Source organism: Bison bison, unplaced genomic scaffold (assembly GCF_000754665.1).
Source record: "Bison bison bison isolate TAMUID 2011002044 unplaced genomic scaffold, Bison_UMD1.0 scf7180017864139, whole genome shotgun sequence".
Classification (NCBI taxonomy): Eukaryota; Metazoa; Chordata; class Mammalia; order Artiodactyla; family Bovidae; genus Bison; species Bison bison.
Window position 1 is genome coordinate 4429768 of NW_011494711.1, and position 26604 is coordinate 4456371.

The 26604-nt window shown below is 40.8% G+C and overlaps 1 protein-coding gene across 1 annotated transcript in view; it reads left to right on the plus strand.

Moving 5' to 3' along the window:
• LYPD6 (LY6/PLAUR domain containing 6) overlaps positions 1-26604 on the plus strand; it is a 130059-nt gene that overhangs the window by 97315 nt on the left and 6140 nt on the right. Inside the window, exon 3 of the mRNA XM_010839962.1 lies at positions 9772-9870. Within this exon, the coding sequence (XP_010838264.1) occupies positions 9772-9870 (99 nt within the window). The remainder of the gene's footprint in view (positions 1-9771; positions 9871-26604) is intronic.

The following is a 26604-nucleotide window of genomic DNA, read 5'->3' on the forward strand; positions in this document are numbered from 1 at the left end:
AGATCATGGTATCCGGTCCCATCACTTCATGGCAAATAGATGGGGAAACAGTGGAAACAGTGTCAGACTTTATTTTTCTAGGCTCCAAAATCACTGCAGATGGTGACTGCAGCCATGAAATTCAAAGACGCTTACTCCTTGGAAGGAAAGTTATGTTCAACCTAGATAACATATTGAAAAGCAGAGACATTACTTTGCCAACAAAGGTCCATCTAGGCAAGGCTATGGTTTTTCCTGTGGTCATGTATGGATGTGAGAGTTGGTATGTGAAGAAGGCTGAGCGCCGAAGAATGTATGCTTTTGAACTTTGGTGTTGGAGAAGACTCTTGAGAGTTCCTTGGACTGCAAGGAGATCCAACCAGTCCATTCTGAAGGAGATCAGCCCTGGGATTTCTTTGGAAGGAATGATGCTAAAGCTGAAACTCCAGTACCTTGGACACCTGATGCGAAGAGTTGACTCATTGGCAAAGACTCTGATGCTGGGAGGGATTGGGGGCAAGAGGAGAAGGGGATGACAGAGGATGAGATGGCTGGATGGCATCACTGACTCGATGGACATGAGTCTGAGTAAACTCCGGGAGTTGGTGATGGATAGGGAGGCTGGCGTGCTGCAATTCATGGGGTCGCTAAGAGTTGGACACGACTGAGCGACTGAACTGAACTGAACTGAGGCACATACATAACATGAAATCAGATGCTTATTATTTATGCTATTGTAATTGACTCAGATAATAAACTGAGAATGCTAAATATACATCACTAATTTTTTTAACTCCAAATATATTTTTGATTGGCAGCTAGTAGTTTCTTTAGATTTATTGTTCTCACCAGTATAGACTGATGCCTACTAGTTAATTGTGTGGAAAGCTTATCTGGCTGCTTGTTTTTGCAAGGCAGTTTATTTTAGTAACATTCATGAAAAGAGAGTGCTTTGGTAGTTTTTCTGTTTTCTAGGATTGCATTGTGTTATTTTCTCCAAGGGCTTCCCTAATGGCTCAGATGGTAAAGAATTTGCTTGCAATGCAGGAGACCCTGGTTCAATCCCTGGCTCAGGAAGATTTCCTGGAGAAGGGAATAACCATCCATTCCAGTATTCTTGCCTGGAGAAGTCCATGGACTGAGGAGCTTGACGGGCTACAGTTCATGGGGTCACAGCCATGCTTTTTTTAACTGGAGTCGGTGAGAAAAAAAAAAAAAGCCTAGGTTCCGGTCTCTTATGTTTGATTGCCAGGACTTAAAGCTTCTGTGGGATTCTTTGTCTGCTTCAGTGGCAGAATCAGAAGTCACTAGGCCTCATAACAGACCCATGCCTGGCCTTCTCTGAGGCTGTGACTGTACACAGAGTAGGAAGGAAAGTTAAAAGGGGTTGATTTAAGTGATCAAGAACCAGACAAACCTACCCACTGCTTCTGCTTCAGAGGTATGATGTGTCAGTGCTGGTGTTGGATGGACCTCTGTTTATTTGTTTCTTTTTGGCTGTGTTGGGTCTTTGTTGCTGTGTGTAGGTTTTCTCTAGTTGTGACAAAGGGGGGCTACTCTTCGTTGTAACTTGGGTTTTTTTTTTTTGCAGTGGCTTCTCTTATAGCACAGCATGGGCTCTAGGAACATGGGCTCAGTTGTTGTGGCTCTTGGGCTCAGTTGCTCCACTGCATGTGGGATCTTCCCAGACTAGAGATCAAACCCATGTCCCCTGCACTGGAAGGCAGATTCTTAACCACTGGGATACCAAGGAAGTCCCAAATGGGACCATATTTGGAAAGTCCATTTCAGAATGGGATCTTTGAAGGATGACCTTTGAATAGCACAGGAGGGGCAACCATCTGTGCTGTTTAGAAATTGATGGAAAATTTCCACTCAGGTGACCTATGTTACTTGATGCTTTTGAACTGTGGTGTTGGAGAAGACTCTTGAGAGTCCCTTAGGCTGCAAGGAGATCCAACCAGTCCATCCTAAAAGCAATCAGTCCTGAATATTCATTGGAAGGACTGCTGCTGAAGCTAAAACTCCAATACTTAGGCTACCTGATGCAAAGAACTGACTCATTTGAAAAGACTCTGCTTCAGGGAAAGATTGAAGGCAGGAGGAGAAGGAAATGACAGAGGATGAGATGGTTGGAAGGCATCACCAACTTCAATGGACATGAATTTGAGTAGACTCTGGGAGTTGGTGATGGACAGGGAGGCCTGGCATGCTGCAGTCTGTAGGGTTCCAAAGAGTCGGACATGACTGAGAGACTGAACTGAACTTACCTGACCTATGTTAATTGAATAGAGCCATGGCCTGATTAAAAAGAGCTCACTATACAGAAAGAAATGCAAAAAGGCAAAATGGTTGTCTGAGGAGACCTTATAAATAGCTGAGAAAAGAAGAGAAGCTAAGGGCAAAGGAGAAAAGGAAAGATATACCCATTTGAATGCACAGTTCCAAAGAATAGCAAGGAGATATAAGAAAGCCTTCCTCAGCGATCAATGAAAAGAAGTAGAAGAAAACAATAGAATGGTAAAGACTAGAGATCTCTTCAAGAAAATTAGAGATACCAAGGGAACATTTCATGCAAAGATGGGTACAATAAAGGACAGAAATGGCATGGACCTAAAAGAAGCAGAAGACATTAAGAAGAGGTGGCAAGAATACACAGAGGAACTATACAAAAAAGATCTTCATGACCCAGATAACCACAATGGTGTGATCACTCACTTAGAGCCAGACGTCCTGGAATGTGAAGTCAAGTGGGCCTCAGGAAACATCATTACGAACAAAGCTACAGGAGGTGATGCAATTCCAGTTGAGCTATTTCAAATCTTAAAAGATGATGCTGTGAAAGTGTTGCACTCAATATGCCAGCATATCTGGAAAACTCAGCAGTGGCCACAGGACTAGAAAAGGTCAGTTTTCATTCCAGTCCCAAAGAAGGGGCAATGTCAAAGAGTGTTTATATAACTGCACAGTTGCACTCATCTCACACACTAGCAAAGTAATGCTTAAAATTTTCCACGCTAGGTTTCAATAGTATGTGAACTGTGAACTGTGGACTTCCTGATGTTCAAGCTGGATTTAGAAAAGGCAGAGGAACCAGAGATCAAATTGCCAACATCTGCTGGATCATCAAAAAAGCAAGAGAGTTCCAGAAAAACATCTACTTTTGTTTCATTGACTACTCCAAAGCCTTTGACTGTGTGGATCACAACAAACTGTGGAAAATTCTTCAAGAGATGGGAATACCAGGCCACCTTACCTGCCTCCTGTGAAATCTGTGTGCAGGTCAAGAAACAACAGTTAAAACTGGACATGGAACAATGGACTGATTCCAAATCGCGAAAGGAGTATGTCAAAGCTGCATATTGCCATCCTGCTTATTTAACTTATATGCAGAGTACATCCTGCAAAATGCCAGGCTGGATGAAGCACAAGCTGGAATCAAGATAGCCGGGAGAAATATCAGTAACCTCAGATACGCAGATGACACCACCCTTCTGTCAGAAAGTGAAGAAGAACTAAAGAGCCTCTTGATGAAAGTGAAAGAGGAGAGTGAAAAAGTTGGCTTAAAACTCAACATTCAGAAAACTAAGATTGTGGCATGCGGTCCCATCACTTCATGGCAAATAGATGGGGAAACAATGAAAACAGTGAGAGACTTTAGTTTTTTAGGTTCCAAAATCACTGCAGAGAGTGACTGCAGCCATGAAATTAAAAGACGCTTGCTCCTTGGAAGAAAAGTTATGACCAACCTAGACAGCATATTAAAAAGCAGAGACATTACTTTGCCAACAAAGGTCTGTCTAGGTTTTTCCAATAGTTGTGAGTGGATGTGAGAGTTGGAGTATAAGGAAAGCTGAGCACGAAACTGATGCTTTTGAACTGTGTTGTTGGAGAAGACTCTTGAGAGTCCCTTGGACTGCAGGGAGATCCAACCTATCAATCCTAAAGGAAATCAGTCCTGAATATTCATTGGAAGGACTGATGCTAAAGCTGAAACTCCAGTTCTTTGGCCACCTGATGAGAAGAACTGACTCATTGGGAAAGACCCTGATGCTTGGAAAGATTGAAGGTGGGAGGAGAAGGGGACGACAGAGGATGAGATAGTTGGATGGCATCACCACATAGTAGATGAGTTTGAGTGGGCTCTGGGAGTTGGTGATGGACAGGGAAGTCTGGTGTTTTAAAGTCCATGGGGTCACAAAGAGTCAGACACGACTGAGTGACTGAACTGACTGATATAGAAAGAAGTGATGGAGTTTTCTGATGTGATTCTGGAATATGGAGAAGGGCAGAGGCAGTTGTTCGTAAGGTACATTATATGTTGATTCGCCCACAGGTCTGGCCTGGGTTCTCTTTCAGAGTCTCCATAACTGGTCACAAGGAATATAAGTTTGTGCTGGATTCAAGTTCCTGTCCATGTTTCCCACTTGCCCAGAACTTGGTTTATTCTGCACACTTTAAAGCAGAGTTAACTTCACATTTCTCTGCACTATTTCAGAAGTTTTTGGTGTATTTTTGCTTGTTTTTACACTTGGATTTTTTTAAATGGTCATAGTTGTCTGCCCTTGAGCAGCACCTAGTAGACTGAATTTAGATAAAGCTATCTCTCCACAAATAAGCAGGTTTCTATAGAACATAGATAATAAAAAATAGATGAGGGAAGTGTGGGATTATTTTGATTTTGAATTATTAATATAATCGCCTCCCTTTGTAGATGGAGGCACAGATAGCTTTCTTGGGGTCAGTGAGTGAGCCCGATTCCATTAATATTAGATACTGCTCAGAACCTGCCCAAGGGGAAACACAGTGATGCTTGAGATGTGAGAAGACACGTTTTCTATACCAGACAAACACGAACTCTTTTCTCCAAGACCCCAAACAGCCCTCAGAGATAGCAAGGTGTGGGACTGGAACCTGGGTTGGCAAAGTTCAGCCTCCCATGACTAATCTCCTTTGCTCTATGGTTCCCTATAATCTTTGAAGTTTCTAAGCCTTTAAAAGAAATAAACTTAATGGCTTTCAAACTTAAGGCACTGTCCTCAATAACATTCTTTTTCATCATTTATATGTTTTTTCTTTTTCATGTGAAAAATGATGGATTTCTTCCCAGCCCATAATTAAAGTACCACAAGCCTAATAAAAACCTTTAAAGCAGGTGTTCATTTTAAGAGACATGGAGCTACTTATTTGGTTGTTAGACCTCATACATAATAGCAGAATTTAACATTCTAAGTGACTTCAGCCTGTTCTTGGCCTCTTTTCTGTCCTTATAATAGAAACCTTTCCAGAGAAATCCTCTGGTTGCATATTCTGTAGCTTTTCTTAATCATGTGGACCAGAGTTCTGTCTCTGCAGGTGCCTTGTTTACGCCCAGATAGTGAGCCAGTGAAAATTTTCCATAATTCTACTTTACAAGAGGGCTTCCCTAGTGGCTCAGAGGTAAAGAATCTGATACAATGACAGAGACTGAGGTTCAGTCCCTGGGTTGGGAAGATCCCCTGGAGAAGGGAATAGCTACCCACTCCAGTATGCTTGCCTGGGAAATTTTAGGGAGTATGAAGACTGTTTAGAAAGGTCCCAGGAAATGTATTTCTATCAGGAATATACTCATGGTATTAAATTATACTGACAACATGTTGTTGCCTCATGGACAGAGAAGGTCAGTTTATTAGATTTCTAGAAATTTTGTGTTTGCATCCAGTTTCTAAAACCAATGGTAATTAATTTAGCAAGAATGAAAAATAAAAGTTTGGATACATTATACATCAGTATACATTTTAAAACAAGACTCTCTTCTCACCGTGGTTTTGGTAACTTAAGGCCTGTATCCAGGCAAAATTTCCAAGAGATGGAAACAAAGACGAAATCTTTTCTGATGCCTTACAAATGAATTATGGGCGGTTGAACTATGGCTGACCAGGAAAGTTAATGGACAGATTATATTACAGGGAGTAACTGGGCACTTTGGCTTTTCTTTTTTTCTTTACAATCACCTTCTCTTGAGGGACCAAGGACTTATGCCCTGAAATACAGAGTACTAAGCTTATTAACTCTGTGATCAAGAGCCAAATTAGATTCATTCGCAGCTGGGGCCACAACAATTTGAAACCCTACTTGCTTTGTTATGCTTTGAAGTAACAAAGAAGAAAATAGCACATCTCTTAGGAACCTCTTTCTGTCCTTTTTTTAAAAAAAAAAACAAAACTTTTTTATCAGATGCAGTATCAGTTAGCAAGTTAGTGGAGATAATTGTTCATCTGTAGACCTTGCTTTTTAGCTAAATATTTCCAGGATGGGGAATTTAACCATTACATAGCATTGTGCTGTGATTATTGACTGAAAGCTGAGTCTGTTTTCAGAGATTTGTCACTGAAAAGGATTTGATTATTCACTAATCACTGCTACCTGCCAAGATATAAATACAAGTTCCTAAAAGTAAATGTTAGACTGTCATTGTTGAGAATGCACACAGATATGAAGTTGTGGATTCAAAAACCAAGCTCACCAAAAATGAGATCCTTTGGTTAATTGTCAAACACTTTCAGAGCTAAATGATTTTAAACAGAGCGTCTGTTGCTATCCTAGTGTTTTAGCTCATATTCCTGTTTAAAGTTTTATATGCTCTGAGTTAATTTCAGACTCTAGGCCTACTCATATAAGAAATGGCAGTGTTTAATATTGTCACTAGTCTTGCAAAAGATAATTTTAAGACTCTATTAATCCAAATTTGGGGACACTACAACTTGCTAGTGCTAGGCTCTCAATAAGTTTATTTTTGGAATGGCTGGATCATCAGTCTTCGTTCCAAGTTCTTAATTTATCTCTTTGATGGGAAAGTTTCCAGAAATAACTAATCCAGCATTCCAGCTAAAAATCTTACTGGCTGCTGTGACAGACAGATAAAATTGGATACTCTAGTGAATTAATCATGCAAGCTGAAGTATTATGGTTAACTTGGCAGTCATAAACCTTGGTGAATATGATAATTTTTTGAGAAATGCTCTTCTTTGAAAAATCATTTACATCTTTTTTTCCAAAACTCCTTCTTTAATAATTCGACTTCAAATCTTACAAAGTTCTACCCGTTACACTTTTTTATATATTGAATCCCTTAAAGTAGGTAGCAAAACTATATTTAATGTATCCGATCAGGATAATTTCCTAAAATACTTTGTATGGTTTTTAATGATGGTATTTATAAAAATAATCTAGTTAAAATGTCTGTAAGAATATTGAATGCCTTTTGGAATATGAGAATCTATTTTAAATTCTTCAGGTGTGTACTTACCTAAACCAGAATCTTTTTACTTGAGTGTAACCCACCTATCTAGGCAGTAGGATGTAAAGATAGAAAAATTTTCTATATGTAGTTTTACAAAATAATTGACTTCTGCTTTATTATAATTACATGATAGGGAGAGCATGTTTAACCAGAGTGAAATTTTCTCTCTGGGAATGCAGTGGTTGGATGGCTATGGCTAGGCTGCCTTCCATTCCTCATTTTTTTAAGACAACCCATGCTCTCAGAATCATTCTGCTTATGAACTTGAGTCACCAGTCACTAGGAGGAACATAGAACTCTCAAATGGGCCTGTTAAATGTTCCAGTTATCTGTCTTTTTTAGACAGTTTATAACTTTTGATCATGTTAGCTTATTGGATATTGTCAGAGTCAGCTCTGTGAAATATTGCAAGCAAGATGGGCAGCTATTCTAGGCAAGGTGAAAATCAAAGTTATATCTGGCCCATAATTCTGGCCTTAAGCTGCTGCCTCCTCCTTCATTTATTTTTGATAACATACTTAATTGGTTCCATGTGGGCAAAGCAATTTACCCTGAGACGATTATTTCCGCCAGTGGGACATGCAGGCTCAGCCATCTGTGAGGAAGAACAGTTGGCTGCTGCAGACGAAGTGTTTGCATGTTTGCAGCTTTCAAAGAGGCCAGGTAGTTTTACAAATTAGAACAGACACACACACACACACAAGTTCTGTCTATGAAAGGCAAAACTCTAAGCAACAAAGCAAGCAAATGATTAGAACTAAGCAGCAAATGAAAATACATCAGGGAATAGGACAGACAGCCTAGCCTGACATTCCTTGTGGATCCTCTTCCTTAAATGCCAAGGAGACCCTGGTGTGTGGTGCACTCTAAGAGCCTGATTCTCATGGGTGTATCCCACCTGAACACAAGTGCAAGGCAAAGAATACACGTACTGGAGGACAGCCCCTTCAGAAGGCAGGAAGAGGCAGCTCAGGGATGGGGAATGGATGGGATGGCTAGGAAGAGCTTCCTGGAATCATGAATCCCTGAGGCTGGAGCTAGGATCCCACAGTGCACCCACACCCCAACCGTGCCTTCAGCACACTTCCCCTGGCATTGGCTGTGGGCTCCCAGGCCTTGTTAGGAGGGTCACCTCTGCACAGGCAGCATGTATTTTAGCGACAAAGACTATTCTCTTAGCTGACACTTACTATCCCCCGGGATGCTTAGTTATGTCATGTCCAGCCCGATAAAAATTTTAGATTGAGCTAAAGAAATGATGATCAAACATCAATAAAGTTTTAATGATTGAGCCTAGGATTTATATTTGCCATGTTAATATGTCTACTTAAGTTGACATATAAAAGTCAATGATAGGAAACCTAGAGTGCCCTTTGTTAATTGATATTTTTACTGAGATTATTATGGCTGCATCAGCACTTATAAGAAATTATAAGTAGAGATTCCATGTGTACTTTGCCCAGTTCACCCCAATGGTGACATTTAAAAAGCTGTAGAATAATAGCACAGCCAGGTTAGTGATGCTAATACACTAATCCACCGGTTTTATTCAGACTTCCCCATTTTACTCGGGTTCTTTTGTGTATTTTTGCATGAGTGTTTTTGTGTATTTAGTTCTCCATAATTTTATCACATGTAGGTTTGTGGATCCACCACCAAGTCTAGACACTAGACAATTTCAGTAGCACAAAGATTCCTTCTGTTGGCCTCATTCACACCATGTCCCTCTGACCCTCTCTCTCCTACCACTCTCATCCCCAGCCTCCTTACCACCACTAATCTTTTCTCCACCTTCTAAACTTTTCTCATGTAAAAAATGTTACATAAATGGAATGTTACATAAATGGAATCATACAGTATATAACCTTTGGGGAATTGACTTCTTTCACTCAGGATAATTTCCTAGAAATTCACCCAGGTTGTTGACTATGTTAATATTCATTATTATTGCTGACTAGTGTTCCATGGTATGGATGTACTGCAGTTTGTTTAACCTTCACCCATCGAAGGACATCTGGGTTGTTTCCAGTTTGGCAGTGTTACAAATACAGTTGCTGTGAACATTTGTGTACAGATTTTTGTGTGAATGTACATTTTCATTTCTCGGGGATAGATGCCCAGGAGTGCAGTTGCTGAGTCATATGATAGTTGCATGTTTAGTTTTTTAAGAAACTGTCAGGCTATTTTGACAATCCTTTAAAAAATTTTTTTTAAATTCCTATGTGCATTTCTATATAACACCTAAAACTACAGGCTCCACACTGTTACATTGCTGTTTTTTTATGTTTTGTCCAGCATTTTACAAATTCTCAAATATAGGGCTAGTTGCCAGTTAACACTTTCAGACTCTTTGAAAATAATCTGTGATCTAATAATCCTTTATTGTTATTTTTAATAAAAGAAAATAAGAAATACAAATAAAAGTAAAAAATAAAAAAACTTCTCACTTCACCATGTAGGCTTTTATGCTCAATCTAAAAACTTAATCTTCTCTCTTGATTTTTTTGTAGCCACACCATATCCTGGTGGATTTAAGTGCTTCACCTGCGAAAAGGCAGCAGACAATTATGAGTGCAACCGATGGGCTCCCGACATCTACTGCCCTCGAGGTAAACTCTCAGTAGGCACATTGGACTGCCCAGAGCTGTCCACGAGTGCAATGCCTTGTTGACCATGTGTGATGCATGTATGAGAGAGGCATGCTTGCAGTCTTAACTTCTCTTGTCTAAGGCTGTTAGTAGATCTTTTATGCCACATCAGTAACTTATCACCAGCCACTGTCAGAGCTATAAACTGATCTGTAGGCTTATCCCCTTTCTTATAAAGCATCGTTGGAGCTCCAAAAGAGATAAGTGATACTTCTTTTACCCCCAGGCCCAACAAACGCTGGACAAGAAGAGAAAAACCAGCCTGTAATCCACTCTTGGAAGCATTAGTCATTGCATAGGAACGTCCTTTAAGTAAAAATATGAACTGCTGTTCATATAAAGATCCCATTTATTACATATCTTGCCAGAGGCTTCTATCCTGAGACTGCATGAAAGCTAGAATTCTAAGTGTCATCATCACACAAATAAAAACCCTGAGCTTTTTAAACTATTAAGTTCTCTTTGAAGGATGAGATGGATGCCCTATGGAAGCATGAAATTTTGACTCAAAGGCCTGTTTCAAACTGAAGTAGATGTTTCATATTCAGGTCTCTTGTATCCTATTGAATCAAATAAGATGGTTATATTTTTACATGGAGTCACTGTTAACTGGCTCTTTTAGGTTTGAAGGAAAGTCAGTTCATTTGATGGGGAGATGATACAGACGGGGTATTTTATTGACAAATGTTTGAGCATATAGTAAGATGGACTTCCCTGCTGATCTAATTCACTTGTTTAAATGACTGAATATACCAACACCAAACCTGCTATTTTTTCAATGTAATGCAAGAGCTCTTATACTCACCCCGGTGGAAGGCACGCTGTTTCTCCTGGAGGACTGGGCATCAGGAGAGCATGGAGATTGCAGTGAAGGGCAGGTGTTATCTCCCCAAGCCAGTGCTATTTATGTGATGCAGGAGTCTCTACCCAGACTGCCCAGCAGAAATACCTGTGGGTCTTTTCAAAATCATCTGGACCTGTGTCCTTCCTGGACCAGTGGTTCTCAAACTTCATCAAGACCATCATTCGCTGGAGCAGTTATTAAAATACAGATTTTGGCCCCCACCTCCACCTCCCCCTCCTTCCTAGTTTCTGATTCAGTAGATCTGAGATGGGGCCTGAGAGTTTGCATTTCTAAAGCAATCCACAGTGTTACAAAAGCTGTTGTTCTGGAGGTCAGGCATTCAGAACCACAGCTCCAGACCAACTGAGCCAACAATTCTGAGGTTAGGGCCTTGCATCTGTGTGTTTAAATATCCCAGCTGATTCTAATGAACAGTCAGGCACAAGAACCACTGGGAGCTCCTCTCCCCACTCAGAGAGCAAAATGTAGTATTGTCATTTCTAGATTCTTGTTTACTTTGATGTTAGTTGAGTTTCAAAATACCACAGGGAAGAAGAAAATATGGAAACACTGAAGATCAGCTTAATCACAAGCTAGGTGTCTAGTCAGCCAAGTAATCAAAGAGAAGTCCTGTCTGCACTGCCTTCTGCAGTCAGGCATTCATTCCAGAATCAGCAGTATTTTCTAATATTACTAGAGTGAATTTGGGTGGGTTGCTGATGGACCTGGTTAAAGCATGGCTTCTCAAACTTGGCAGCACATTGAAATCAGGGGAAAACACTGATGCCTAGGCCCATTCCCAGAGATTCATATTTAGATGGTGTGGGTGCAGCCAGGCATATGAATTTTTGAAAGCTTCCCCAGTAGTTCGAATAGGCAGCAAAATTGGAGAATCACTGTTAACAGTGACTTTGGACAAAAACAGGATGATTTGCTTGTGTAGCCAATAACCTCTGGGCTGGTTCCTGCTGGGACAAAGCTGGCAGATGAGCTTTTGAAACCACTGGCGCTGGTCAGAGGTACTGTATGGGAAACCCAACAGTGCTTCTCTCAGGATGACCCTGGCAGAGACGATGCAGAGGAAAAGGAGGGCTTGTGAACTGTTGCTCTCTTGGGCTGTGGGCTGTATTTCACAGAGGCCCTGTCTGAGTCAGGAGGTGTACAAGTTTATTCCTGACACAAAGGGAAGACAGGGAGCGCTAGAACTCTGCTTGAATTCCTCTCCGGACACAAGAAAGTTCCATCGTCATGCTTTCTTTCAAGGTCAGAATCTATCCTTCTAAAGTACAGATACCTGGATATAGCACAGGTCTTTACACAATTTCTCCTTCTCCCTTTTTAATCCTGAAATTCATAGGATTAAATGGAAAGTGATGCCCTGAGGTTCATGACACAGAACCACTTATGCCAAACCCTTTGGGGGATTATATGGTGAAAGATAGGAATCAGGTTTCTTCTTTCAAGGAGCCGGCAGTTTAGCCAAGGAGATACAATCTGAACATATCAAATGTCAAAAATAGCAGGACAAAGGCTAATGCCAAAGGCAGCATGGCACTAAATGCTATGGGGGTTGAAAGGGAAGAATTGCAGTTGGGGGGCTGAGGTGACCGCTGACAGTGTTATGGGCTGGGGATATGGCTGCAGCCCGACAGGTGAGCAAGGAGCGGGAAGAAGAGTGAAGGGGGCGTGACTTCTAGGAAGTCACTCGGAGCAGAGGCATGGGGTGTGCCCTTGTGGGCTCAGCGGACCCTGAAAGACCTGAAATGGGTATAGCAGAATGTGCTGGGGAATGGTAGGAGCAGAACAGAGGAGCCATGCTGTTTTGTGGGGTCTTGAGCATCAGGTAAGGAGTGAGGACTGGAGCTGTAACCCGAGGAAAGATGATTCTTTCTTGCGCAGCCATGATTCCCATGAACCATCGACCTTTTTTCTGGGTTTGCTCCAGATTTTTCTAAGAATGAAAACAATGCCATCATTACTAGTGCATGATAAGTCACTTCACTCGTGTCTGACTCTTTGCAACCCTATAGACTGTAGCCCAGCAGGCTCCTTTGTCCATGGGATTCTCCAGGCAAGAATACTGGAGTGGGTTGCCATGCCCTCCTCCAGGGGATCTTCCTGACCCAGGGATTGAACCTGAGTCTCTTACATCTCCTGCATTGGCAGGTGGGTCCTTTATCACTAGCACCACAAAATGTAAAATATGTCTACTGAAAACTACTCATTAAATCTACATTTTCCACCCATTTATTAGTTTGATTGAAACAGCTATAGGACTACCAACAGGCATGGTAAGGACAGCTCAGTAGTTTCTTCTGAGACATTCCTTGTTTTCTGTTGGCTTATTTTGTCATCTATTTAACTAGGGTTCAATTAACACCTGATATGAAAATAACTGGTTGAAAGTGAAAAAAAACCCAGTTTGTATAAATATCAAATTTTATCCCTATGGAATAAACTTACATCCCAGATTGCTTAGGAGATTGATTGGATTTCAAGTTCCTCTCATTCTGACTTTTGAAATGTGTGTTATAAAAGTGCTTTCTCCTCAATTGCATTGGTACTGCCTTTGGCACTTAGAGATTCATGGGACCATGTTCCTTCCCAAGACATGAGAATTTAGGACAGCCTCCATCATGGACCGCCATTGTTCACCCCTCAGCTTGCTTTAGTCCCTGAGCACTTCCTTTGGAATAACCTTGATTTCATCAACTGCTCATTATAAATCTATGTAACTTTCTTATCTCTATGAACCAGAATGGGAAAGGATCATATTATATGAGGGACCAATTGAAGAAACTGGTGAAGGCAAACAAGAGTTGAGCATTCTGTGCTCAGAGGCACATGTGTTTGCCTGTGACTTTTCTCTGTGCTGAGAGATTAAAATCTCCTTGAGACAGGGACTGTCTTAAGTGTTTATTAAGAGTTTGTAGAATTAAATATCAAGTCAAAAACACTGCAGTTTTTTAAAAGGCTTATTCTGTGGGAGATACCTAAGCCGCTAAGGATTTTATGTTCCTTCTTAATTATAAAGTGCAGGTGCCTCCCTTGAGGGCAAAATCTTCCTTGGAAATTTCTGCTGATATAAAGTCTGGCCAGAATTTTGAGATAGAGGGACATATCCTTTTCATTCCAGCTTCTCTGCTGCTCACTGTCTTTCTGGGAAAGTAAAGAAAAATCTGAGCATGTCCCTTGGCAGCTCTTACTGTATCTGTTATCTCGTTTAAACAGGGAATACAAATGTGATCCCCAGCTCAACTGAAGACAAGCCCCACAGTTACAGATTTTCAGGAAAGTCTTCCTTATGGTCAACTTTTTTCAGATCGAGCCCAGGCTAGACAGACAGTCTTTCTGTTTACTTAACGGTGGATTTTTTTTTTTTTCTCTCTTTCGGACAGTCTTATTCATAGGACATAGCCCTTCAGGGTTCCTGCCCTTATGCAGGAGTCTGTACCTCTACACCCCTTGAGGACCCAAGGCTTTGCATCTTCTTATCTTTTATCTCTTAGCCCTCCCATCTCCCACCAGTGTAGAGAATTCAGTGCTTTTCTGTGTTGGCTCCTGGGGTTTCCCTAGCTTCCTGGAGAGTTCATTTGTACATTTACAAAAGGTATTGGTTATCTGTTATCCAACACTTCTGGCTGCTATGTAATGAGGTAGTGTTCAGGTGATCTATATTTTCATATTGCTAAATGAAAGTCTTAGATTTCATCCTTTTAAATAAAAAAAAAACACCTTTTTTTATTGCAGTGTAATTACTTTGCAATGTTGTGTTAGTGTCTTCTGTACAATGAAGTATATTGGCTATATGTATACAGATGGGTTTCCTCTTGAGCCTCCCTCCCATTTCCCCATCCTACCCCTCTCAGTCATTGCAGAGCACCAAGCTGAGCTCCCTGTGCTGTGAAACAGCTTCCCACTAGCTAGCTCTTTTACACATGACACTGTATTTATGTCAGACCTAATCTCCCAATTCATCTCACCCTCCCCTTGCCCTTTGTGTCCACACATCTGTTCTATATGTCTGCATTTCTATTCTTGTTTTAAAAACAAACTTTTAAAAATTAAAGTTTAACATATATTCTGGAAAGTGCATAGAATGCAGTTTGTTGAATTTTCGCAGCATGAACATGCAATGTATCTGCTGTTCATGTTAACTCACAGAAGTCATAGTGGCCCAGAAGGCCACTGAGGATCCTCAGTCATTGCTGTCCATCTCCCACAGGTAATACAGTTGTGAGTGTTGTGCAGTTTTATATAAATGGAACCATACAGAATGTCCTCCTTTCTTTCCCACCTTCTGTATGTGAAATCCATCTGTGTTTTTGTGAGCAGCAGTCATTCTCACAGAAGCACAGTAGATCGTTCTATGAATGTACCAAAACCCATCCATCCCACTGTTGGTAGGCATCTGGACTGCTTCCGTGCACAGCATTTTTGCATGTGTCTTTTGGTGCACCTGTGTATGCATTTCCACCAGGTCTATCCCAGGAGATGGGGTTGCTGGGCACACGGTACTCATGCTTTGGCTTTACTGGATTTTGCCTAATAGTTTCCAGAGTCACTGTAGCAATTTCAGCCTCTCCAGCAATGTGTGAGAGTGCCAGTTGCTGCACAACCTTGCCAACACTTAATATGGACAGAAACAATAGAAGCTAGAACTGGATGGAATGACATTTCCTAAAGCACTGGAAGTACATAACTGCCAACCTATAATTCTATACCAAGACTGTCAGTCTCCCTCCTCTGTACTCCCTTGTCTCCTGGCTGCCCGGCTCCTTCTGCATTCCTGTTTGTGCCTCCCAATTAAGACAAAGGCTCTGCTTAGCTTCTCCATCTCCCAGCAGGGTTTTCTGCCTGGCTTCTCAGCCTCTTCACCTGTGTATTAGCAAATGCCTCGAGGGCAGAATAGGTATAGAGTGTCAGGTGAAGCTTAATGCATTGTTGGTTTAGCTGGTATCTTACTCATCAAATCCTCTCTGCCTTGGTAGCTCACCTATGCTTTCACAAGATTTCGGTTGTTGTTTTAATGTTATCCAGCTATTTTAGTTTTATACTAGCATTTCTTGGTTCATCTCAGGTGGCATTGGAATTCTCAAAATCACTCTTCAATTAGAACTTTCCAGCAACTTTTTAACCAAAAGTTCTGCTATCAGCATAAGCAAGATTTTTTTTTTTTTGTACCCTTAGAACATCTGAGGTCAAACTGAAAATCAGATTGATTATATTCTTTGTAGCCAAAGATGGAGAAGCTGTATGCAATCAGCAAAAACAAGGCTGGGAGCTGACTATGGCTCAGATCATGAACTCCTTATTGCAAAATTCAGACTTAAATTGAAGAAAATAGGGAAAACCACTAGACCACTCAGGTATGACCTATATCAAATCCCTTATGATTATACAATGGAAGTGACAAATAGATTCAAGGGATTAGATCTGATAGACAGAGTCACTTAAGAACTCTGAACGGACGTTTGTGACAAAGTGCAGGGTGCAGTGATCGAGACCATCCCCAAGAAAAAGAAATGCAAAAAGGCATAATGCTTGTCTGAGGAGGCCTTACAAACAGCTATGAAAAGAAGAGAAGTGAAAGTCAAAGGAGAAAAGGAAAGATATACCCATTTGAATGCAGAGTTCCAAAGAAAGGAGAAATAAGAAAGCCTAACTCAGCGATCAATGCAAAGAAATAGAGGAAAACAATAGAATGGGAAAGACTAGAGATCTCTTCAAGAAAATTAGAGACACCAAGGGAAAATTTCATGCAAAGATGGGCACAATAAAGGACAGAAATAGTATGGACCTAACAGAAGCAGAAGATATCAAGAAGAGGTGAAAAGAATACACAGAAGAACTATACAAAAAAAGATCTTCAAGACCTAGATAACCATGATGGTGTGATCACTCACCTAGAATCAGACATCCTGGAATGTGAAGTCAAGTGGGCCTTAGGAAACATCACTATGAACAAAGCTAGTGGAGGTGATGGACTTCCAGTTGAGCTATTTCAAATCCTAAAAGATGATGCTGTGAAAGTGCTGCACTCAATATGCCAGCAAACTTGGAAAACTCAGCAGTGGCCACAGAACTGGAAAAGGTCAGTTTTCATTCCAGTCCCAAAGAAGGGGCAATACCAAAGAATGTTTAAACAACCGCACAATTGCACTCATCTCACACACTAGCAAAGTAATGCTCAAAATTCTCCAAGCCAGGTTTCAACAGTATGTGAACGGTGAACTGTGAAATTCCAGATGTTCAAGCTGGGTTTATAAAAGGCAAAGTAACAAGAGATCAAATTGCCAACATCTGCTGGATCATCAAAAAAGCAATAGAGTTCCAGAAAAACATCTACTTTTGCTTCATTGACTACGCCAAAGTCTTTGACTGTGTGGATCACAACAAACTGTGGAAAATTCTTCAAGAGATGGGAATACCAGGCCACCTGACCTGCCTCCTGAGAAATCTGTATGCAGGTCAAGAAGAAACAGTTAGAACTGGACATGGAACAATGGACTGATTCCAAATCGCGAAAAGAGTGCGTCAAGGCTGTATACTCTCACCCTGCTTATTTAACTTATATGCAGAGTACCCTCTTCCAACAACACAAAAGAAGACTCTACACATGGACATCACCAGATGGTCAACACCGAAATCAGACTGATTATATTCTTTGCAGTCAAAGATGGAGAAGCTCTATACAGTCAACAAAAACAAGACCAGGACCTGACTGTGGCTCAGATCATGAACTTCTTATTGCCAAATTCAGACTTAAATTGAAGAAAGTAGGGAAAACCACCAGACCATTCAGGTATGACCTAAATCAAATCCCTTATGATTGTACAGTGGAAGTGAGAAATAGATTTAAGGGCCTAGATCTGATAGATAGAGTGCCTGTTGAACTATGGAATGAGGTTTGTGACATTGTACAGGAGACAGGGATCAAGACCATCCCCATGGAAAAGAAATGCAAAAAAGCAAAATGGCTGTCTGGGGAGGCCTTACAAATAGCTGTGAAAAGAAGAGAAGCCAAAAGCAAAGGAGAAAAGGAAAGATATAAGCATCTGAATGCTAAGTTCCAAAGATAGCAAGAAGAGATAAGAAAGGTTTCCTCAGCAATCATTGCAAAGAAATAGAGGAAAACAACAGAATGGGAAAGACTAGAGATCTCTTCAAGAAAATTAGAGACACCAAGGGAACATTTCATGCAAAGATGGGCTTGATAAAGGACAGAAATGGTATGGACCTAACAGAAGCAGAAGATATGAAGAAGAGGTGGCAAGAATACACAGAAGAACTGTACAAAAAAGATCTTCACAACCCAGATAATCACGATGGTGTGATCACTGACCTAGAGCCAGACATCCTGGAATGTGAGTCAAGTGGGCCTTAGAAAGCATCACTACGAACAAAGCTAGTGGAGGTGATGGAATTCCACTTGAGCTATTCCAAATCCTGAAAGATGATGCTGTGAAAGTGCTGCACTCAGTATGCCAGCAAATTTGGAAAACTCAGCAGTGGCCACAGGACTGGAAAAGGTCAGTTTTCATTCCAATCCCAAAGAAAGGCAATGCCAAAGAATGCTCAAACTACTGCACAATTGCACTCATCTCACACGCTAATAAAGTAATGCTCAAAATTCTCCAAGCCAGGCTTCAGCAATACGTGAACCGTGAACTTCCAGATGTTCAAGCTGGTTTTAGTAAAGGCAGAGGAACAAGAGATCAAATTGCCAACATCCGCTGGATCATGGATAAAGCAAGAGAGTTCCAGAAAAACATCTATTTCTGATTTATTGACTATGCCAAAGCCTTTGACTGTGTGGATCACAATAAACTGTGGAAAATTCTGAAAGAGATGGGAATACCAGACCACCTGACCTGCCTCTTGAGAAATCTATATACAGGTCAGGAAGCAACAGTTAGAACTGGACATGGAACAACAGACTGGTTCCAAATAGGAAAAGGAGTACGTCAAGGCTGTATATTGTCACCCTGCTTCTTTAACTTCTATGCTGAGTACATCATGAGAAACGCTGGGCTGGAAGAAGCACAAGCTGGAATCAAGATTGCCGGGAGAAATATCAATCACCTCAGATATGCAAATGACACCACCCTTATGGTAGAAAGTGAAGAGGAATTCAAAAGCCTCTTGATGAAAGTGAAAGTGGAGACTGAAAAAGTTGGCTTAAAGTTCAACATTCAGAAAATGAAGATCATGGCATCTGGTCCCATCACTTCATGGGAAATAGATGGGGAAACAGTGGAAACAGTGCCAGATTTTATTTTTATGGGCTCCAAAATCACTGCAGATGGTGACTGCAGCCATGAAACTAAAAGACGCTTACTCCTTGGAAGGAAAGTTATGACTAACCTAGAGAGCATATTCAAAAGCAGAGACATCACTTTGCCAACAAAGGTTCACATAGTCAAGGCTATGGTTTTTCCTGTGGTCATGTATGGATGTGAGAGTTGGACTGTGAAGAAGGCTGAGCGCCAAAGAATTGATGCTTTTGAACTGTGGTGTTGGAGAAGACTCTTGAGAGTCCCTTGGACTGCAAGGAGATCCAACCAGTCCATTCTGAAGGAGATCAGCCCTGGGATTTCTTTGGAAGGAATGATGCTAAAGCTGAAACTCCAGTACTTTGGCCACCTGATGCAAAGAGTTGACTCATCGGAAAAGACTCTGATACTGGGAGGGATTGGGGGCAGGAGGAGAAGGGGACAACAGAGGATGAGATGGCTGGATGGCACCACTGACTCGATGGTCGTGAAGTCTGAGTGAACTCTGGGAGTTGGTGATGGACAGGGAGGCCTGGCGTGCTGCGATTCATGGGGTCTCAAAGAGTCGGACACGACTGAGCGACTGAATTGAACTGAACTGAGAGTACATCATGAGAAATGCTGGGTTTGATGAAGCACAAGCTGGAATCAAGATTGCCGGGAGAAATATCAATAACCTCAGATATGCAGATGACACCACCCTTCTTCAGAAAGTGAAGAAGAACTAAAGGGCCTCTTGATGAAAGTGAAAGAGGAGAGTGAAAAAGTTGGCTTAAAACTCAACATTCAGAAAACTAAGACTATATTAAAAAGCAGAGACATTACTTTACCAACAAAGGTCTGTGTAGTCAAAGCTATGGTTTTTCCAGTAGTCATGTATGGATGTGAGAATTGGACTAGAAAGAAAGCTGAACTCCGAAGAATTGATGCTTTTGAACTGTGGTATTGGAGAAGACTCTTGAGAATCCCTTGGACTGCAAGGACATCAAACCAGTCAATTCTAAAGGAAATAGCCCTGAAGATTCATTGGAAGGAGTGATGCTGAAGCTGAAACTCCAATACTTTGGCCACCTGATGCGGAGAATTGATTCATTAGAAAAGACCCTGATGCTGGGAAATATTGAAGGCAGGAGGAGAAGGGGACGACATAAGATGAGATGGTTGGATGGTATCACGAACTCTATGGACATGGACTTGAGTAACCTCCAGGAGTTGGTGATGGGCAGGGAAGCCTGGTGTGGTGCATTCCATGGGGTTACAAAGAGTTGGACATGACTGAGTGACTGAACTGAACTGACAGTATCTGACCTACTCCAACTCAGTGTTTTTTTAGAAATATTTTCTGTTAACAGAATTGCCTCAGATAGGAAGCATTGATTTGATGCTTTTGCGTTTCGCTTTGATTTTACCTACTGTCCACCATAAAGTTCTGTTTATCCTCACTCATGTTGCAATCTTTTCAGTCACCTTCTTAGTCTTTGTTGGAGATAAACACATTGCTCTCTGAGTTTCAGGGATTTGCTTTAAAGCAGAGATTCCTGAAGAGTGTCACTTGTCCTTAAGAACTGTGGATGGTGTTTTTAAAAATGAGAGAAGTAACCGTTTAGTAGTTTCTTCAATAGATGCTGACTGCAGGGTAAAGGAGAGCAGTTATGACTCAATCTGGTTGAAAAGTACTTATTTACTTTTCCTTTCTGCCTTGAGACATGTCTTACTTTGAAAAAGAAAACAGTATATTTTTACAGGCCTGTGGATAGCAGTTGATAGGACTAGGAAAGCCATGAGATTAATCAGATTCCTGGACACCAGAGGAGAGCATGTGAACATTCCTAATTAGGGTACACCTTAAATAATTCAGCTTATCTGCAACTCATTTGTAGTTCATCTTTCTCGTGAGTCTATTTTCCTTCATCGTGGATTCTTTTTTTCTTTCACTTTCATTTAATGGAACTTAAAATTGAGATATCCATACAGAATAGTGAACAGCATGATGAATTTTTACAAACTGATCTTACCATGTGCGTGGCACCCAGATTAAGAAATTGACCGTATTCCACACCCCAGTACGTTCTAGCATGTCTGATTTCAGTCACTGTCCCTACCACCAAGGGCCCTGTTATGGGCTGAATTATGCCATCCACAAATTCATTCCAGTACCCCCAAACGAAACTGTATTTGAAGGTGTTATTGGGGTAGGTTCTAACCCAATATGACTAGCGTCCTTATAAGAACAGATTAGGGCACAAATATGCAAAGGGAAGACCATGTAAAGATATAGAGAGAAGGTGATCATCTATAAGAAAGGTAAAGAGGCCTCAGAAGAAATTAACCTTGCGGACATCTTGATGTTGGACGTTTAGCCTCTAGACCTGTGAGAAAATAAATTTCTGTGGTTTAAGATCCCCAGACTGTGCTACTTTACTATGGCAACCCTAGAAAACTAAGGAAATTATCCTCCTGATTTCCAATAGCATAGATTAGTTTTGTTTCTTATCAGGTCTTTTAATAGGAGTGGAATCATACAGTATATACCATCTTGTATCTGAGTTCTTTCACTCAATATTATGGGAGATTCATTCATTTTGTTAGGTCTACTTCTAGGCAATTCATTCTCATTGCTGTGTGAGTATATGCCATAACTTATTCATTCTACCACTGGGCATTTTTGTAGTTTCCAGGTTTTTTTTTTTGTATAAATAACTTTTCCATGAACATTCTAGTACTTATCTTTTTTGTTGGATGTATATCTAAGGGTGGATTACTGATTCCTAAGATATGCATAAGTTTAGATTTAGTAAATCCTGGCAAGCGATTTCCCAAAGCAGTTATACTATGTGAAGGTTGTGCTTCTGATTGAAATATAGTATTATTTCACTTTCAAATTTGAAGAGCTCACTCAAACTACAGAAATAGAATAGATGTTATAGATATTGTTGCTAAGTCGCTAAGTCGCTTCAGTCGTGTCCGACTCTGTGTGACCCCATAGACGGCAGCCCACCAGGCTCCCCCATCCCTGGGATTCTCCAGGCAAGAACACTGGAATGGGTTGCCATTTCCTTCTCCAATGCATGAAAGTGAAAAGTGAAAGTGAAGTCGTTCAGTCGTGCCCGACCCTTAGCGACCCCATGGACTGTGGCCTACCAGGCTCCTCTGTCCATGGGATTTTCCAGGCAAGAGTACTGGAGTGGGGTGCCACTGCCTTCTCCAATAGATATCATAGAACTAAGTTAAAGAGTTGATTTGGTTCAACCTTGAGTTGAAGAGACCAGATATATATATATATTCTTTCCACCCATCCGTCTATATTCTTAATACATTAAGCACCTGTTATATTATGCAAGGTCCTGTGCTGTATATTGGAGTGGGGGTGGGGAATGCCAACATACTCAAGAATGCACCTTAATCTCAAGAAGATTGTAATCTTGAACAGTTTATCTTAACTGAGAGTGGTTTTGCCCCTCAGAGGACATTTACTAATGTATGGAAACATTTTTGGTCATCACAGTTGGGGATGCTACTGGCATCTCCGAAGAAGGGGCCGCAGATGCTGATAAATATACTACATTGTACAAGTTAGTCTCCCAACCCAGAACTAGCTAACTCAAAATGTCAGAAATGTTGAGGATTTTTGGAAAGACAGAGCAGATGTATTTTTCTATTCCTCCTGCTAAGTACAACTAAATTCCTGAACATTATATATATTGGTGAAAAGAAAGAGAGAAAAAGGCAGATTAGCTAAGGTCCTCATGACCCAAGAAGGTGAGTTCTCTGGGTTTTGTTTTTGTCCTATACATTCCAGACTTGGAGATGACAAAGCTGGAAACCTGGAAATACCACAGGCACCAAAATAATAAACTCCAACAAAAGTAATCTCTCTGTAGCCAAAGGACCAAGAAGGAGGCAGCCTGGAAAGAACAGAAATCTAGACAATAACCACTCCAGCCAAATACCACAGAGATCAGTTGTAGGTTACCACCACCCCCATGGTAACAAAGGCTTAGACTTCCACCATGAACAAGCTGTAATGAGACATACTAACCTCCCCTGAGATTCTCCTTGGGCGGTAATGAGGCCTCCCCCATGGTGTCAGTACAGACCATGTCTGGGACCTGGGCTTCTACCCTTATCCAACAGTAATGACGTTGTTCTTCCCCCCAGTCCCTGTTGGGACTATGTGAGAGGAGGCCAAGTGGAGAGTCAGGACTCCACTAGGGAGTGTGTGGTAATAAGGCCAGACTCCCATTAGTAGAGTGGCATCAGTTGAGGCCATGTGGGAATCATTAAAAGGCACTCCTACCACTCTTAGCCAAGAAGGTATCATAGGAGACCTAGTGGGGAGCTGGAAATCCCACCCAGAAGTAATGAGGAGAGCACTCTCAGTTGTGAAAAGAGACAGTAGGGAGCCTGGACTTGACTGCTAGCCAGTAATAATGAGGCTGCAGACCCCCTCTCCCTACTGGGACTGAGTCAGAGGAAGTTAGCTAAAACATAAGGTTTAAATAAGATCTGAAATGTTATAATACCAAAATGTCTAGGTTTCAATAAAAAAATCACTTGTCATACCAGGAAGATCTCAAATAAAATGAAAAATGACAATTAATAGATACTAACATCCAGTCCCATCAATTCAGGGCAAATAGATGGGGAACAATGAAAACAGTGAGAGACTTTATTTTATTGGGTCTCCAAAATCTCTGCAGATGGTGACTGCAGTCATGAAATTAAAAGACGCTTGCTCCTTGGAAGAAAAGCTATAACCAACCTAGACAGCATATTAAAAAGCAGAGACATTACTTTACCAACAAAGCTTTGTCTAGTCAAAGCTATGGTTTTTCCCGTAGTCATGTATGGGTGTGAGAGTTGGACTATAAAGAAAGCTGCTGCAGCTGCTGCTGCTGCTGCTGCTAAGTCGCTTCAGTCGTGTCTGACTCTGTGTGACCCCACAGACGGCAGCCCACCAGGCCCTGCCGTCCCTGGTATTCTCCAGGCAAGAACACTGGAGTGAGTTGCCATTTCCTCCTCCAATGCATGAAAGTGAAAAGTGAAAGTGAAGTTGCTCAGTCATGTCCCAGTGGGGTGCCATTGCCTTCTCCCAAAGAAAGCTGAGTGCTGAAGAATTGATGCTTTTGAACTGTGTTGTTGGAGAAAACTCTTGAGAGTTCCTTGGACTGCAAGGAGATCCAACCAGTTCATCCTAAAGGAAATCAGTCCTGAATATTCATTGGAAGGACTGATACTGAAGCTGAAACTTCAACACTTTGGCCACCTGATGAGAAAAAATGACTCATTGGAAGAGACCCTGATGCCTGGAGAGAATGAAGGTGGGAGGAAAAGGGGACAACAGAGGATGAGATGGTTGGATGGCATTACTGATGTGATGGACATGAGTTTGAGTAAGCTCCCGAAATTGGTGATGGACATGGAAGTCTGGTGTGCTACAGTCTGTGGGGTCACAGAGTCCAACATGACTGAGTGACTGAACTGAACTGAGTAATGAGATAGCTACAAAGATGTTTGAATTAGCTAATAAAGATTTAAAGTAACCATAACAAAAATGTTTCAATGAACAAATACAAACACACTTGAAACAAATGAGAAATAAAATCTCAGCCAAAAAAAAAGAAAATATAAAGAAGAACCAAATGGAAATTTCAAAACGGTTAATACTATAGCTGAAATTAAAACAGCGTGGATGAGCTTATCAGTAGAATGGAAGAAACAGAGGAAAGAATCAGTGAACTGGAAGGTGGAACAATAGAAATTACCAAATTCTGAATAACAGAGAGGAAAAAAAAAAAAATTCCCTCCCAAAACAGAGCCTCAGGGATCTTCGGGAGTATAACAAAAGATTTAACAATGTGTCATTAGAGTCTCAGAAAGGTAGAAAAAGGGAAGAGCTGAAAAAAGTACTCAAAGAATTATGGATGAAACTTTCCAAATTTAGCTAAAGATGAAATCCTGCAGATTTGAGAACTTGAGTGAACGCCAAAGAGGATAAAACTAAAGAAATCTACACAAAGACACATAACAGTCAAATTTCTGAAACTAAAAGAAAAATACTGAAAGATGAAGAGAGAAAACACCTTGTCAGAGAAAAATTATTTGACATAAGTTCTCATCAGAAACCATTGAGGATGGAAGGAAATGGCACAATGTTTTTCAGGCATTAGAAAAGAAATAATGCAGAATCCCATATCCAGAGAAAATTTTGTTTGGGAAAGACAGGGGAAATAAGACATTCTCAGATGAAAGAAAACAAAGAAACTTTCTCACCAGCAGACCTACTCTAAAGGAATGGCCAAAGTAAGTTCTCTATACAGAAAGAAAATGATGAAAGAAGGAAACTTGGAATATCAGAAAGGAAGAAAAAACATGGTAAGCGAAAATATGTCTTTGATAGTACGATATGACCATACTTCTACTCTTGAGTTTTCTAAATTATGTTTGATGGTTGAAGCAAAATTTGTAGTGCTGTCTCATGTGGTTCTAAATGTATGTAAGGGATTATAGAAGACAATTATCTTACAAACAAGAGAGGGTAATAAGACATGAACAGAGGGAAGATTGCTATGCTTCACTTGAACTGATAAAATGATGCCAGCAGACTGTGATAAGTTATGTGTGTAACAATACCTGAGCAACCACTTAAAAAAAAAAAAGCTATAAAAAGAGATACATCCAAAAACACTGTAGAAAAATCAAAATGGAATTCTAGAAAGTGTTCACAGGAATGGAGGAAAAAGAAAATAGACAGAACAAGCAAACACAAAGCAGAACAAACAGAAAAGAAAAATGTAAATGACAGAACTAAGTGCTACCATATAAATAATTACATTAAATGTAAAATTAAAGAAATGGATTGGCAGGGTGTACTAAAATACATAACCCAACTTTATGCTACTGTAAGAGACTGTGTGTGTGTGAATTTCATAAAATTATATTTTGTGTTTTCCTGTAGTTGATCAAGTTCTCTTACCCACTTCTGATTTTAGCTGAATGCCTTTGAGTATCATAGTAAAAGACTTTTGTTTCACCACCTCTGGGAATTCCATGCAGTTGTGGAATACGAGATTTTAGAGGCTGAAACTAACCTGGTAGAAATTCAAATCCATCTTTTATCTTTTAGATAAAAGTCTTTGAAATCCTTTTACTGAGAAGTTATCAGCAGGCTTGATTCTCATGTAACCTCATTACTAACCCAAGGATTATTCAAAATGCATAGAGAGCAGGGCTCTGGGGCTGAATTTTTATCAATCCTACCATCCAGTGATAAGTCACATGTGGTCCACCTAGTTCTGCTTGGGAAATTCTGCCTGCTTGCCCACCCTTCGCTCCTTGGAGATCGCGATATAAATTCAAGGCTTTCATAAGTTATCCACTAAAGAAAGCTGTTCAACTTTGAGCATTTCCAACACTTATTTAACTCCCGAATCCTTTTCCACACTCAGTTCAGTTCAGTTCAGTTCAGTCGCTCAGTCGTGTCCGACTCTTTGCGACCCCATGAATTGCAGCACGCCAGGCCTCCCTGTCCATCACCAACTCCCGGAGTTCACTCAAACTCACATCCATTGAGTC